Source organism: Alnus glutinosa, chromosome 2, assembly GCF_958979055.1.
Source record: "Alnus glutinosa chromosome 2, dhAlnGlut1.1, whole genome shotgun sequence".
In the NCBI taxonomy this organism is placed as follows: Eukaryota; Viridiplantae; Streptophyta; class Magnoliopsida; order Fagales; family Betulaceae; genus Alnus; species Alnus glutinosa.
In genome coordinates, this window is record NC_084887.1 from 38,757,087 (window position 1) to 38,772,280 (window position 15,194).

General features: G+C 36.1%; 2 protein-coding genes across 3 annotated transcripts; both read left to right on the top strand.

Annotated features, from left to right (window-relative positions):
* Window positions 1–320: 320 nt before the first annotated feature.
* On the top strand, window positions 321–7,708 carry LOC133860066 (uncharacterized). 2 transcript variants are annotated; one of them, XM_062295706.1, is made up of 6 exons: window positions 321–1,259; window positions 1,687–3,365; window positions 3,466–3,717; window positions 4,677–4,757; window positions 6,004–6,645; window positions 7,341–7,708. In XM_062295706.1, exons 2-6 carry the CDS (start codon window positions 2,115–2,117, stop codon window positions 7,392–7,394), a joined length of 2,280 nt encoding a protein of 759 aa, XP_062151690.1. In that variant the 5' UTR covers window positions 321–1,259; window positions 1,687–2,114; the 3' UTR covers window positions 7,395–7,708. The 2 variants fall into 2 exon arrangements, with proteins under 2 accessions (XP_062151690.1, XP_062151691.1); XM_062295707.1 differs by having other exon boundaries at window positions 321–772.
* Window positions 7,709–12,080: 4,372 nt separating this feature from the next.
* LOC133860621 (zinc finger protein JAGGED) lies at window positions 12,081–13,293 on the top strand. Its single transcript, XM_062296193.1, has 3 exons — window positions 12,081–12,511; window positions 12,601–12,735; window positions 13,239–13,293. The coding sequence occupies exons 1-3, from the start codon at window positions 12,081–12,083 to the stop codon at window positions 13,291–13,293; spliced, it is 621 nt and encodes a 206-aa protein (XP_062152177.1).
* Window positions 13,294–15,194: the final 1,901 nt, after the last annotated feature.

A 15,194-nucleotide genomic window follows, 5' to 3' on the forward strand; every position in this document is an offset into this window, starting at 1 on the left:
AAATAATTTTTTTTTATGTAATTTTCATAACAAGACTGCAAAACATGCTATTGAGACCTGAAGACCGAAGACCATGTAATTAAAACACATTAAATTAAACTATGACACATATAAAATTAAGAGCATTGCTACAAAGAGATTAGGTTTATTTTACACCCTCGAATTTAGCATATTTTTTAAGCAAAAAGTTTTATTTTATATATATATATATATATATATATATATATATATATATATATATATATATATAAAATACAAGCTTTTAACTTTTAAGGCATCTCTACGTGTGAAGTTTACAAATTACAGACACCTATATGGTCCAACGCCAGCGTGGGTTTAGAGGCTGAAAACAAATGTATATGGTAAGAATTAGGAAAGTCTGTGGGCAAAACAGGTCGTGGGTATATGATGAAAATGATGACGCAGTGTTTTGGGATTATAAACATGAAAAAGAGAGATGGGTGTGCCTGTTTTTCCTACAATTTACTAACACCAAACCAAGCCCACAGCCTTACCTTACCCCTTACCTTCTCGTCCTCTTCCACCTCTTTCTCCTTTCTTCTGGACGCATAAAGAAGAATTTGTTATTTTTGAATTTTCAACACCCTTTACTTTGTTTATTCTTTCCCATTTTCCTAAATTATCTGCGGTTTCGAGTTCTTTTTTTTTTTGAAAAAACATTATATGATCCGAGGGTTGGATTTGATTCGCCAAAGAAGATCAGCGAAATGGTTTGGCTACTGGGTTTGTCTTTGATCACAGGCCCTCATTGGTGGGTCTTATAATCGGATTAAATATGTGAAGCCAACGCATTTTTATTTTTATTTTTAATTTATATGTTTAGTTGATGATTTTGGCGATCAAGTTTGGGCTATGCTGTGGTTAGTTTGATTCTACGGTGATTTGGTTTGTTTTGGGGGTGTTTTTGGAGGAATTGCGGTTGTGGGTTTCTACTAATTGGAATAAAATTTGCATTTTAAATTAGATTTAGAAAGGAAAAAAAAAGTAAGAAAGAAAAGGAAATGTGGAAACAGCGTTGCTTGTAGTTGTAGTAGATGGTGACGCAAAAAGCTTAAGGGTGTTGGGTTCGTGGTGAATATGTGCCGTACAAGTAACCCTCGTGAGTTCTCGCCGCGTTTTTTGTTGTTTGTTGACTGTTTCAAGGCAACATTTTCTGGGCATTCATTATTGTGCTGCTGGCTTGAGGATGTTCCGTTCTGATCGACTTGGTTGATTACAGATACTGTTTTGGTTTTGAGGTGGTTCCTTTGTCTTTTTTTCTTTTTCTAAAGAATCCCAAAAATTCCATCTCATTCTAGTTATGGATGAATAGGATATGATGAAAAGCATTTTATTTGTGTGTGTATGTGTGTGTTTTTCCGTTCTGGGTTGTTTTCATCTGCTTGCTTTGATTTTTTTTTTTTTTTTTTTTTTTTTTTTTTTTTTTTTTTTTTTTTTTCTAGTGTGAATTGAAACCATAGGTAGCAAGTTTTGTGAATGTCTATGCTGATCAATCTAGAATTTTATGGTTTGTGAGAATTTGATTAATGAGCTGATCAATCTAGAATTTAATGGTTTGTGAGAATTTGATTAATGAAAAATGTAGTTCAAATGGCTCTGGCTGTGTCAATACAAGAATCATATGTGGCGCTAAACTAATCTCTTGATTCCAATATTTTGTTTCAGGCATATGCATTGATTCTTTCGGCAACCATGAGCCATATATGCTGGTGTGGAGGTCAGAAGGTCTGTGCTACTCGTGATTTTTGGATGTCTAGAAGGTGTTATAGTTTCTGTTTACATCCTTTTAAGGGAGTGGGAGTTGAAATGTTAGAAATGTGGATGCCTGTTGTTGACACATAGTATTGGCTTCTCTCCTGATTTGAGATACATTGCTGTAGGACTTGTGTTCGTGGTTGTAGCAGAATTTGTGGAGAATATGCTGTAGGACTTAATTAATTGTTATACTGATAGGATTTGGAGCGACAATTTCATGTGTTGATTAGATTGAAGATAACTGGTTCTGTGTTGATTAGAAATCTGAATGGAGAATGCTCAAGTCATTAAGCATTTTTAGAAATCAGGATACGCATTAGTTGTTTGCAAATATAGTGATGGGCTTGCTGCAAGTTCCCTCGAGTGAAACTAGTGAGGAAGTTGAAGCAGCATCATTGGGTGCATTTTTGCAGAGTCCACCTCGATTCACTAATGTGAGCACCTGTGATATGGATGGAATGCACAGTGAAAGCACGAGTCCATTTGCTGGGAATCCATTATGCTCTTCTATGAGAGAGTCCCAAAGAAACACCTGCTTGGAGCTTTCAAAGGTTGGAGATGATTCATTTAAGTTTAGAGGGGCAATTGAAGTTACTTCCAATATTAATGGTATGAAAATTGGTTCTGTGGACAAAGGTGTGAGGTTCACTCCTAAAAGTGGACGAAATATTCAGAACCCTGTTTCTAGGGTCGTGGGCTTCGAATCAGGTGGAACAAGCTCTCTAACTGATGGATTCAAGGGAGTTTCAGCTGTTCATGCTCATTCTTCTACTGGGAATAATGTCATAGTAAATGAAACTGAGTCTGGTGGGTCACTAGTCAGGAAGCGATTGTCGTCACCATTGAGTAGCATGCTTTCTCCATGCCAATTTGGTGGTGATCCTCTAGACATTGGCAGCAGAAATATGCAGGCAAATGCACCTGCCGTGACTGATAATTTTAGGATTTCTGTTGCAAAAGATAATAAGAAAGCAAATGTTGGGAGCCAAAACCATTTTACCTTGCCAACCTTGACTAGTTGCTTGGAACAGAAGAACGTACCATATGATAATGGTGGAAAGGAATCCATTTTATTCACTGATGGCCCTTTGCTGGAAAACAAGGTGGGGCGATATCACATCGGGGAATCACGTAAGGTCAGGTCTCAAAGTGGGGCGATATCTATATCTCCCAATAAGGTTGGCTCACCTCCACTTTCTTTGTCACCTCTTGGTCCAAAATTTTCTGAAAGAATGAAAACTGCAAGAGGATGCAGGACTACCAAAAACGAGATGGGGGACCATCGTTTAACCTTAAAAAATATAGAAGGATCACTTGAGAGATCTGACAGAGGCATTATTCTTGCCCCTGAAGAAGAGGATTGTAGTACTGCAAGCAGATCATTTGAAGACATTTATCTTTTGCGAAAAGAGTTCCATCCATCTTCCTTGCAAAGTACTACTGACATTAGTTGGCAAGAGCCAGCCCCAGCCTCGCAATCCGTGAGATTCACTAGAAGTCTAAGTGGACTTTCTGTTAGGAGGTCCCTGGTTGGTTCATTTGAAGAGTCTCTATTGTCTGGTCGTTTCTTATCTGGAAAACTCAGTCAGGTTAGTGATGATGTTGTTTATGTACTGGATTCAGTTTTTGGAGGTTATTCTTGAAAGATATCCAAATTCCCTGCTTATTGTTGGCATCTTATTTGTATAGAGAATTGATGGGTTTCTAGCTGTACTAAGCGTTACTGGAGGGAACTTTTCGCCACAATCAAGAAAGCTTCCATTTTCAGTGACCAGTGTAGATGGAGATTGCTACTTGCTGTATTATGCGTCCATAGATCTTGCAGGAAATTCATCATCAAATAATTGCAAAGGCCAGAAACTGAAACGAGGCCCTAGCAATGATGATTCACCAACTGTCAAGAGCCGCCTGCGCATCCCTATGAAAGGGCGCATACAACTGGTACTTGGCTTCTTTCTTGAAACTGATTAGTGCTTCTGAGTACCATGATAGAATTCATTTAGCTTCTATATATATATAGGTGTTAATTCTTGGACCTCCCATATAACCATTTATAAATAAGTCAGTCATGTACCAGCGGTTTTAGTTGCTGTCTGAAATCTTGCAGCATGTTTTAATGATTGCCTCTTTAGGCATTAGGCATTGCAGTAAAACCATGTTTCACCTCAATCATGTTTAAGGATGGAGCCTTGATTTGCCAAGTTGATGTGATTCTTCTGCTTGATTTCATTGCACCATGGTAGATTTGGCTATTCTAGTAATCCAAGGTATATAATTCTTATTTATTTAATTGGCAGTTACAAGAGTATGTGATTGTTTTACATATTTGCTCTGGATATGTCTGTGAACTGATTAATAGGATTTAGTATGTGAATTTAACCAGTGAAAGGGCTTGTAGTTGTAAGTGGTCTAGCAGAAGAATCATAAACTTGTGGGGGAAAATGAAAAGAATTGTAAATGGAGTTGTTGGCAACTTGCAACATTATTTGGAAATATTGTATTGTCCTTTTTGTTAAACTTTCCTTCTCACTAGAACATGTCTGTTCATGTTACAGAGCTATCGAGTTAGATTATTCATTGCTAGCAGAATATCTGTTTTGATTATCAAATTTGCGGACATTTTTAAGTGTCAAAACGATTTATTTTTTAATTAGCCTTTTATTTTGTTAGCATGATCTCTTTTGGTGGGTGAAGCACCCATATGATATTTTTTGATTAATTGTTCATTATTATTTGCTTTTCCTTTTATTTTAATGGGAAACTTTCTTTGTGGTAGATATAGCGTAGTGTGGTTGCATCTTCTTTTTCTCGGTTTAGGGGAAAATGTTTCTAGAAGTCTTATATATATGTTGTTTTTAACCTATTATGATGCTAGAAATGGATTTTTTTTACCCTGACAGGTTCTCAGCAATCCGGAGAAGACACCTCTTCACACTTTCCTTTGCAACTATGATTTGAGCGAAATGCCAGCTGGTTCCAAAGTAAGATGGGCTTATATCCTGTGTATAGATTGAATGAGTGCTGTGACTTTATTGGGATTTTGGAAATTTTTTTCATTTTTCATGTCAAGAGTAGTAGCCTAAAAACTCCGATGAGATTGTGATTTAGTATAATTTCCTCCCCTCTGAAAATCCAGTGAGTGGTGATGTCAATCTGATTTGCTTTACAATAATTTGCTTAATTTTAGTGTTATTAAAGTAATTCAGGGTACCATTTTTAATTTGAACTCTGAGGGTGACAACTTGATATTTTCACGTACTATCCCAACATCAAAAATCTTTTTGGTTTCTGATTTTTTTTTTTTTCCTTTTAGTTATTGCTTTTTCTAGCTCTTTCTCTGTGACTCTGCTGCAATAAATATAGCCTAGAACTAGCACTCACTGCCATGTAAGTTCACAACCAAACGTAGACCTCATGGAACTGTCATTAGTGCGTGTCTATTGTAGGTGGCATGTTGCTTAAGACCATATTAAGTGTAAAATATGTTGTCCTTCTACTTGTGGTTGCCAGTTTGGTCAACTAAAAGCTGGTTTCTTTCTCTCGGTTATCCTTTTGCCTGCTAATAGCATGAAGAGAAGAGACTTTTCTTTTCAAAATTAAATACACTACTCATTATTACATAGATCTGGACATACTGCATCGATATTGTTATGGATCCATATTCATTATTATATGGGTGGGACAGGACGAATACATATGATGTTTACATGTATCAAGAGGCCTATGTTGTGTTGTAAAATTCTTATAGGAGCAGAGATGGTTTATATGTGAAAGTATGACTGTAGAGTGTAGACCATAGATTATAAAATTGCTGCTATGGTTGTAGTCTCGGATGCACTTTCAGAATCGATGGCCATCATAACGAGACTTAAGTGCCAGTGTGGTTATAATTCTTTTTGTGTAGCAAATAATTTTGGCTTACATATTTGCATGTTGACTAGAATTTCAACTTTCTAATATTTTCATAGCTTTAAAGGTTTATCTCTAAGTTGCAGTTGGTGTATATTGTATCTATCTTTTAAGTTTTCACTTACATTTGTAACAGTAAGTGTGAATATCATTCTAGATTACATAAGATAACGAAACATTTATTATATTTTGTGCTTTTTTCATCCCCTTTTTTTGTTGTTTTTTTTACAGGTTTAGGGTATTTCATTTTTTTTTTTGCATGTACCTGCTAATATACCATGTATCTAATGATGGTTCCTTTTCTTTGAATGATTGTAGACATTCTTGCGCCAAAAGGTTACCCTAGCTTCATCCAGCCCAAATTCTGCACAGTTGAAGCAAGGGCATACGGATACGGACTGTAAAGTTATAAAGATGGGGGCTCCAACCTCACAGAAAAGCCATCCCCTTCAGTTCAGTAAGGAAGTAAGTGATACAGATGGAGTTGACACTGTACGTAGAGTGAGATCCATAGATCAAAAAAATGAAATGAGTGGAAGTGAGGACTCTAAATTGGTTGAGTCAACAGATAAAGGGGAGCCGTCCAAGCAATCCCTGAATATGGGAAGGCTAGGTGATCCATCCTCTATGCTTGAGCAAGGGTGTGGCACTGGGCAATGCCAGAAGAGTGAGGCAAAGGGCAATGGCTGTGTGGGTAAATGCCATGAAACGCTCAGGAAATCATATCAATGTCCAAAGCTCAATGATAATGCTGCTGGTGCTGGTGCACTCCGTTATGCTCTTCATCTCCGTTTTATTTGCCCTTTCTTTAAAAAATGTTCTAGGTCAGTTCAGAGATGCAAATCTGATCCACTATCTTTACCACAAAATAAAGACACTGGAGGGGAGCGGAGATTCTACTTATACAATGACTTAAGGGTTGTGTTCCCTCAACGCCATTCGGATGCTGATGAGGGCAAGGTATGTGATTATGAATTTACATATAATATGGTTCTATAGCACTGCTTTTGTTTTGTTTGTTTGTTTGTTTGTTATTTTTTTTTTTTTTAACCCATTTTCACAATCTCTTTTGACGCATGGGGCCATGGTGGTAATGCTATAGCTAGGAGTGAATTGGTTGATTATTTAAATATCATCTTTGTTGCATAGTATGAGGCGGGCTCAAGCTTTCTTTTAGTGAGTATTGTTATAAGCTGTTTTCTGCAGCAATACTTTGATTCAACTAAAGAAGTAGTATCAAATGTTCTTATCTCATCTTTTTATTCTACTTTTTCAGAAAGATTGTGAATTGGCTATTATATTGATTCAACTTTATCTTGTTATTGGAAAATGGAAAGAAGGGTTTGTTACATATTTGGTTTCCATATAAATTTTTTAAAAGGCGTGGCAATATATTCATCATATGACAACATATACATCATTATATCTGAAATTTAAACTGAGCTATCAAAGTTAGAAGTTTGGTTGGCTGAGGGATCAGAGTTCAAACGCACGGATGGGAACGGGCCTCAGCGAGATGTTTCTTAAGATGAAAGCTTTGCCATTTCTTTGTTGTCACTGTTTTGATCATAACCTTTTACAAAGAAGCTTTTGATGTCTTGGTAGATTAGTTTTTGTGTGCGTCTCTAACACGGTTTTTTGCTGTCTTATGGCAGTCGAACGTGGAATACCATTACCCAGAAGATCCAAGATACTTCGACATCAACTGAAACTGAAATGTCTAATTAACCTCACCAAAGCAAAAACTTCTTTGCTGTGTTCATAGTCATCTAATCGAAAAAATGACACTAACCCAGATTTACCTGTAAAGAATCAGATTCGAAATAATTTGATGGGTTAAAAACTTAAAATATTCTGCTAGTCCATTTCGGAATGACCCTATAACTCTATCCACTTAACCCAAAGTAGCCTACATAATGTTGATAGCAGCACTGAATTATTTCATTGTTCAGATTTTGTTGTTGCATTTACAAAATCATGTCATGTTATGTCAAAATTTTAAATAATGAGGCAACATTTACCATTGGCTCCCCTCCCTCCTAGTTCAAATTTATATATAAATATATAGTTAAAATGTTTACATATAGATAAATTATTTTTCTTAAAATATTTATACATACTTAAGTGTGTGTATATATATATATATTTGCTTCTTATAATAAGAAACCTTAGTTCCGTCCTTGCTAATTTAATTTGAACCACGAAATGGATTCTTTATATTTTTGTACTTGTAGTCCGGAAGTAAATTTTGTTGGAAATTAATTGGGCTTTTATGGCCCTTAATGTACTGGGCCGGAAGTTATTGTCCATTCCTCATTCTGTGGGATGGGCTTTGTTTGTCCTATTCAACTAATTCAAGAGTCTCATATTCATTTTTGTAGAGTTCCATCTTACCGTTTTGGGCTGTACGGTGCCTAAAAAGCCCAATGATTATTTTTTATTTTTTATTTTTTCAAGCAAGAAGCCCAATGAGTTTATTGCAGGTTGGATTTATTTCTAGATATCCTAGTGTTGGTACAAGATTCAGACCGATTAAAAGAAGAAAAGAGCTCCATTCCAAGTTAATCAAATCCTAAAGAACAATCACTGTCATGGCATATATTATTGTGTTTGTATAATCTTATATATATATATATATATGATATTAAAAAAAAAAAAAAAAAAAAAAAAAAAAAAGCCTTTAAAAACATGTGTTCTAAAAAATATAATTTATTGTGCAAAAACGTAAATTTTTGAATGTTTTCAAACTTTTAAACAGGATAAAAATACGTAATTAGCATGCAAAATAGCGGACAAGATTGTCTGGATAGGTGTTAATAAATAAATGAAGGAAGGAAGACGTTAGAGTAGAATTAAGGTGTATTTTCCGTTTTGTGGTGTGTGGGTGTAGAAGACGAAATTGATTCGTATCGGGCCTGAAGAGTGAAGATGTTAACCGTCGGGTGGTCCTCTGTGTTTTTTTTTTTTTTTTTGGAATGAAGTAATCAATTTTGTCGTATTTATATATATATATATATATATACACTGCTGCAACTGGACACAAAACACTGCCTCAAGCCTCAAGGACAATCGGTGCACTACAAACGGTTGCCTCTTATTTCAGTACAAGTGTTATCATTGTAGAGAGAGAGAGAGAGAGAGAGAGAGAGAACAATTGCTAAAGGGAATGTTATGCTTTGCAGGAATTAATATTAATACATTATACCTAAATCTTAAAAACTTAGTTTTTCTTTAAAAAAAAAAAAAAACAATTTTTAAAGTTTTAATATTTAAGTTTAATATATTTATATTTATTTATTAAGAGTAACACGTGTTACAATTCTATTAGTGTTGACGTGGCACATTGACGGAATCTGTCAAAAGTTTTGACGGAATTTAACCGAAACGATTAATTGTTGTTTTGGTATATCCTGAGGACCCTGATTATTTTTTATATCTCAGAAGGCGATCTGTAAATTATGTCAACCACAATACCACATGAATCGATTTTGCATTTTTTCCTAATGATTTTGTATTAGTTAATTCCGTCAACTTAATGTTTAATTAATTAATTTTATATCATATTAGACCAATCAATTACCATCGTCACACAACAATTCTAAGTACCAAGTGGGATATATACTTTAAAATTACAACTATACCCCTAATAAAAAATAAAAAATAAAATTATATTTATAATTTAACATAATTGTGTCATGTGGTGGTATATATAGTGGGTAAATAATGTGTCAAATGAGAGTTATATAGCATCCAATTTGAACGTAGCATACTGTTAAATAATTGGATAATAAATTGATTGATGACCTCTTTGAGACCAGAAAACAAATATAAAAACCTAATTGTCAAAATTGAAGTGGCATGAAAAACTTATATAAGGAGGTAATTGCGTGGGATCAGGTAATTGCGTGGGATCAGAGATAATCCGTGGAATGATCGACAACCAGCCATCGGAGAACAAGTGAAGAACCCCGTTAAAGGAAACCCTTTTTAGAGCCTAATAATGGAGAGGCCACAAGACAGCAAACTCACCGGAGCTTGGGGGCTCGAGCCCCCACTGCAACTGCAACTCACTCATCTGCTAAAACGTCACACTCGATCAACAGGTCTACTCCGACTTGGCCCTTCATAATATTCGATCTGAGCATCATTTGCCCCTCTCTCTCTCTCTCTCTCTCTCACACACACACACACACACTCCCAGTAACCCTCTCTATGATTGGCTCTTTTCTGTTCCCACCAATCACACCACAACACGTGTCACCCTGCAATATTTCTAGTCCCTCCCTCTCCTCAGTCAGTAGTTGCTGATTTAGGGGCTGTCCACAGGAAACACTCTCTGTGCAGGCTGCACCACTGAAGAAAGGAGGTTAAGTGTTGCCACTTCCCTGTCCTTCCTTCTTTTGATTCCCTTTTACTTTTCTCGCTATCTATATGCCCCTTTTGCCCCTTATTATTGACGATAGATGATGGATGGGAGGGAGAGGGAGAGAGAGAGAGAGAGAATTGGGTATATGAGTATATAGTAGTAGTTACTGGTGATTGGACAATGAGGCCTTTCCTTTGTGTATCAAAATTCTAGGCCGTGCATGTGTGCAATAGCCTTACCTAGATGACCACATCGCCTCTCTGCCCACTCCCAAAGACTGATGTGTGTACATCATCCATCACTTCCTGATGGACCATTATTATATTTTAACACCTTACCTTTCCATTTGAGCCACCCTTAATTTGGGGGTGTCAATTAGGGTTCTCATGTGTCTAGTTTGGATTTTGTTAAAATATGGATAGATATAAGATTTTTTTTTATTTAATTATGTTATATGTTAGGTTGGTAGGTTGAATTTACACTAACTCATTTAATTAAATAAATTAGATTTATCGATCTTAACTCATTAATTTCTTAATAAATTCATATCGAACTCACGGATCTTGTCAAAAATTTACACTTATCTCCACTGCCGGCCGGCTCATCCACTAGGCAAGTTAAGTTGTTACTTAAGGCCCCCAACTAAAATAAGGCCTCAAAAACAAGTATTTTTGAAAAAAAGAAAAAAAAAAAAAAAATAGTGCCTAAAACTCGTTTAAAATCCTTAAAAATCTAGTTTAAAATTTTCACCCTAAAACTCCAAAATATATCCGGTCTCCCTGCTTACCTCTACCCCTAAAGATCTTCATCAAAAATAAGGTTTTAAAATACAAATTTAGCACAAAATCCGAGTCTAGAAATTAAAAGCTCTTTTACGGTCAAAACCTACGTATAGGGTACTCTGATGTACGTGTTCTGGAAATGAACGTGATAGCAAAGCATATATAATAGAGGCAACTCGTGCAGCAACTTTTGAAAGGTGGTGTTATCACAATCTCTTTAATTACTAATTTGGTTTTGTCATTTCTTTATTATGATTAAGCAAAAGTTTAAGCTCCGTACGTACCAGCTCTCCGGCCATCAGCAAATCACACAAACAAGATCGAATAGCCACCATATATATATATATATATATGAATTATGAAGACCTAACCGAATTAAGTTTTCACCCCTTACTATTTCTTCAAGAAGAATGTAGACTCGCCTAAGAAACCAACTTTAGAAATAAGAATGACTCATTCATTCTGTCACTTCATTAGCTGCCACGTGTACATACTGCAGCGGTGAACCGACTGTATACATAAGTGATCCTACTAACTAATAGTTTGTCTTGGATCGATCTCCAATTACATAATTACATATTGGGGTTTAAGAATTTGGATTCCGATCCGTTTTTATTATATATATATATATATATATATATATATATGAACAGGCATTTAGATATATAGTTCGAATAAGTAGATTTAAATTGTCTAAACACCTGCCCCAAATTAATAAGGTGGGAAGAGTGCCATCAAGCATAAAATTATGTATCGGACATGCTATGACAAGTCTCAATATTGCACCCGGACCTGTCCAAATTAAATTTTAGATTTGATTTTAGATGAGTTATGCATGGTGCTATCTATAACGCTCTAAATAGATGACCAGATTTTAGTTAGAGTTGGCCAGTTGGCCTGTTGGGACGTCTAATAACACCAGTACTATTTATCCCTCATCAATTTTTTTATTTTTATTTTTAATATTAAAAAACACCATTTATCTACTCATTTCAGTTTCTTATTTGTTTTTGGCACAATTCTTGCATCATCATCAAGATGTGTATAGCTAGAAGCCTAGAAATCCCAAAACCAGGGGCAGTTCTGTCATTTCAGCACAACCAATCATATTCCTCAAACCCTCTGCACAGATAAAACAAAACCCGGCCAAAACCTCTTATAAACCTCACTGATCACTCGCCACACCTCAAGTCCTCTCTCTCTCTCTCTCTCTCTCTCTATCCGCTCTGAAATTCTCTGCAACTTCAATGGCAGACCCAGCTATCTACGACTTTCTAAACCAGCCCACTACTAATTCCTCAAAACCCACCACCAGAAAGCCGACACAGAGACAGCCCACATCCTCTTCTCGCTTGTTCCCATGCCTCTACTGCCCTCGCAAGTTCTACACCTCCCAAGCTCTCGGAGGCCACCAAAACGCCCACAAGCGAGAGCGAGCCGCCCTTCGCAGAGGCTACCCCACTGACGCCCGCCTGGCTCGCGTCCAGACGGAGCCACCTGCAGACCCAGTTGCACCTTTTGTGGAACAGTTTTGGGTGGACCCCTTTCCGACCATCCACCACTACCGTGCCTCAAGCTCATCAGTTCCTCTTGGGATTCATGGAAATGCGACTCCAGAAGTTCTCTCGCCACCCTCTGATGCTTCTGACCACGTAAACCTTGACCTCACCCTTCGTTTGTAAATGCCTTTCTAATTAGCCCAGAAAGAAAAACAATGTTTCTTTTTCTTTCAAATCTTTTACTTTTTCTCTGGGGATACCCATTTAGGAGTTGTTCTGATTTGGTGCGTTTTGAACCCTTGGAAGCGAAGAGTGAGGTTGAGAGTAGAAATGGAGACAGGCTTTTAGTGGGAGAAAAGAAGTTGGTGTTTGGATATTATAGGGAGTTGATCATGATGGTCAGGTTAATTAGCGGTCTAACATTTTTTTTTTCTTTGGGTTTTAGTTACAAAGCTGTCTGAGATTTAGTACTTTCTAATCTTTATTTTCGATGACTTTGTTGGGTTCTGGAACTCTGGAATATTAACATGTTTATTTCGGTTTACCTTTTGAAGTTGATGCATCTTACTATCGCTCTCCCTCTCTCAAGCTGGTTTTGCAAGATGCAGATTCCGATATATATGTTGTGACGGACATGCATGCATATATATATATATATATATATATATATATATATATATATATATATATATATATATATATATATATATATATATATATATATATATATATATATATATATTTCTGTATCATCATGTATATATGTGTATTTATCTTTTTTGTTCCATCTATATATATTATTCCAAAAGTTTCCTTTTGCTTACCAGACAGGAGCGCTATGCCAATGAGATCAGAAAGAACAATATGAATATTTGCAGCCAAGCTTTGTTACTCAATATTCTGTAGGCATGACCATCCTCTTAATTACTCTGATGAAAACCCACCAGATTTTGTCGATTAAAGGTCAATAACATGTTTACTTTTCTAAGTCCGTTGTTTTAATTAAGGTTTTGGTCATTTACATTCATCCATTTTTCAAACATGTTTGTTTTAGGAATTTTTTTTATTGTTTTATTTTAGGGTTTTTCTGTTTCTTGTTTTATTCTTATTTTTTCCTGGGTCATTACATTTTAAGAATCTACTTTTCCAAAGGAGAGAAGACGGGAATTAAAGAGAACTGTTTTACATTTTCCAAAATTTGGTATGTTTGTGACACATGGTTTGACCAAATTTTTAATTCTAGCATTTTTGGGAATTAAATAGGCACAAAGGTCCAATCATCCCTGCAGTTTCATCGATCATCAGCTTTAATTAATTCACTACAAGTGACGGCTACAATGTCCGACTGATTCATCAGACATTGAGTGGACAGGTTTGGTTTTCATTTGATCAGATTGAGTGAAGCCTGGAGAAATGGGAAATAGATGAATGAATTATCTTTTTATAATAGATGCTAACGCTCCTTTCATATATATATATATATATATATTTGTGGCACCTACACTCTGGATCTTCCTTCTCTGAAAGAGAAGTTTACATGTTGTTACGTGAGATGATCGGAATCCCTACAATTTCTTACTACTCAAACAAGGGATCTCATCAAGAATGCATGGATATATATATTCGGATTGGTGTCCGAATTATTAGGGATTGAGATATATAGTACATGAGATAACATGAATGCATCTCCGGAAACAGAAGTGAACTCATAAAACTTAAACATTTAATCTTAGAATATTGGCATATATTCGATCTTAAGTGGATTGGAGATTGATGAAGTTTGCATTAGCCGCAATATATTGGGAAGAAGAACAGTACTTGAAAGTTAACGTAAAATGACAACCTCCAGGTACTCATGGGGACAAGCTTACGCAATTCCCCACAATGCCTTGGCGATGCTATCAAGTATATATATATATAACGAGATGCTCAGTCATGTGGTAGCACCAATTAAAAGTAGTATCGAGTGGCTCAAAAGAATTTTGGGGAACTGGAAACAAATATGCCACGTCCACTTTTTTCTCGTTGCAACATCTGCAGGAAATTGTGGGTGTCGCTTATATATTATGCAAAAGAGAGAGAGAGAGAGAGAGAGAGAGAGAGAGAGAAATCAAGTTTGCAACATGCATGTTTTAACTCAAATTATGTGATCCCCTTCCCCTCTTTTTATGGATTGTTTTTTCGCGTTTAGTCGGTTAGGGAGGGGGGGTGGTTCATGGAATATTGATTTGATTCCGTGCTCTCCCTAACTCCATTAGGTATATCCCTTTTCTTTGGAAAATGATAAAACCACAACCCCATCACAACTCCCTCACAATCCTTACTCACAATGGTGTGGAGCCCATGTGTATGGGCCTCACACCATTGTGAGTGGGGTTGTGATGGAGTTGTGCAAATGGGTTGTGAGCCAATCATGTCCCATTTTCTTTAGCTCTTGAGAATAAAGGGACATTAGCGGTCCAAGTGGTAGTGGCTTACGATACAATAAACACTACATGCACGTGAGAAATGTTAGAACATTTCCTGATATTCTTCTAGTGTTATCTTGCAATAACATAAATGTAATTAAAAAATTACATCTATGTTCTTTTAGATGGCATAGATGTAATTTTTTAATTAAAAAAATTACATCTATATCATTCCAAAAGAACACAAGAAAATGTTTTAACATTCCTCACATGAATGTACCCAGTACCCGTCTTTCTTGGTCTAAGTTGGATTCGGTGAGTCTACGAGGCTTAAATGAAAATGTGTCTGCTTGGGCCGACAAAATAGGTTGAAGAGGCCCGTTTACTGGAGCTTATTCTATGGCACAGTGACCAGACTAAGATCCCGTACATATATATTGGATATGCCTCACTT

Bases quoted from the DNA above. Each gene is read 5' to 3' on its own strand.
- LOC133860066 (XM_062295706.1), top strand. From the start codon at position 2,115: ATGGGCTTGCTGCAAGTTCCCTCGAGTGAAACTAGTGAGGAAGTTGAA. The intron at 3,366-3,465 runs GTTAGTGATGAT...TTATTTGTATAG, and splicing joins TATCTGGAAAACTCAGTCAG to AGAATTGATGGGTTTCTAGC. The intron at 4,758-6,003 runs GTAAGATGGGCT...GAATGATTGTAG, and splicing joins AAATGCCAGCTGGTTCCAAA to ACATTCTTGCGCCAAAAGGT.
- LOC133860621 (XM_062296193.1), top strand. From the start codon at position 12,081: ATGGCAGACCCAGCTATCTACGACTTTCTAAACCAGCCCACTACTAAT. The intron at 12,512-12,600 runs GTAAATGCCTTT...ATACCCATTTAG, and splicing joins CTTGACCTCACCCTTCGTTT to GAGTTGTTCTGATTTGGTGC. The intron at 12,736-13,238 runs GTTAATTAGCGG...AATATTCTGTAG, and splicing joins GAGTTGATCATGATGGTCAG to GCATGACCATCCTCTTAATT.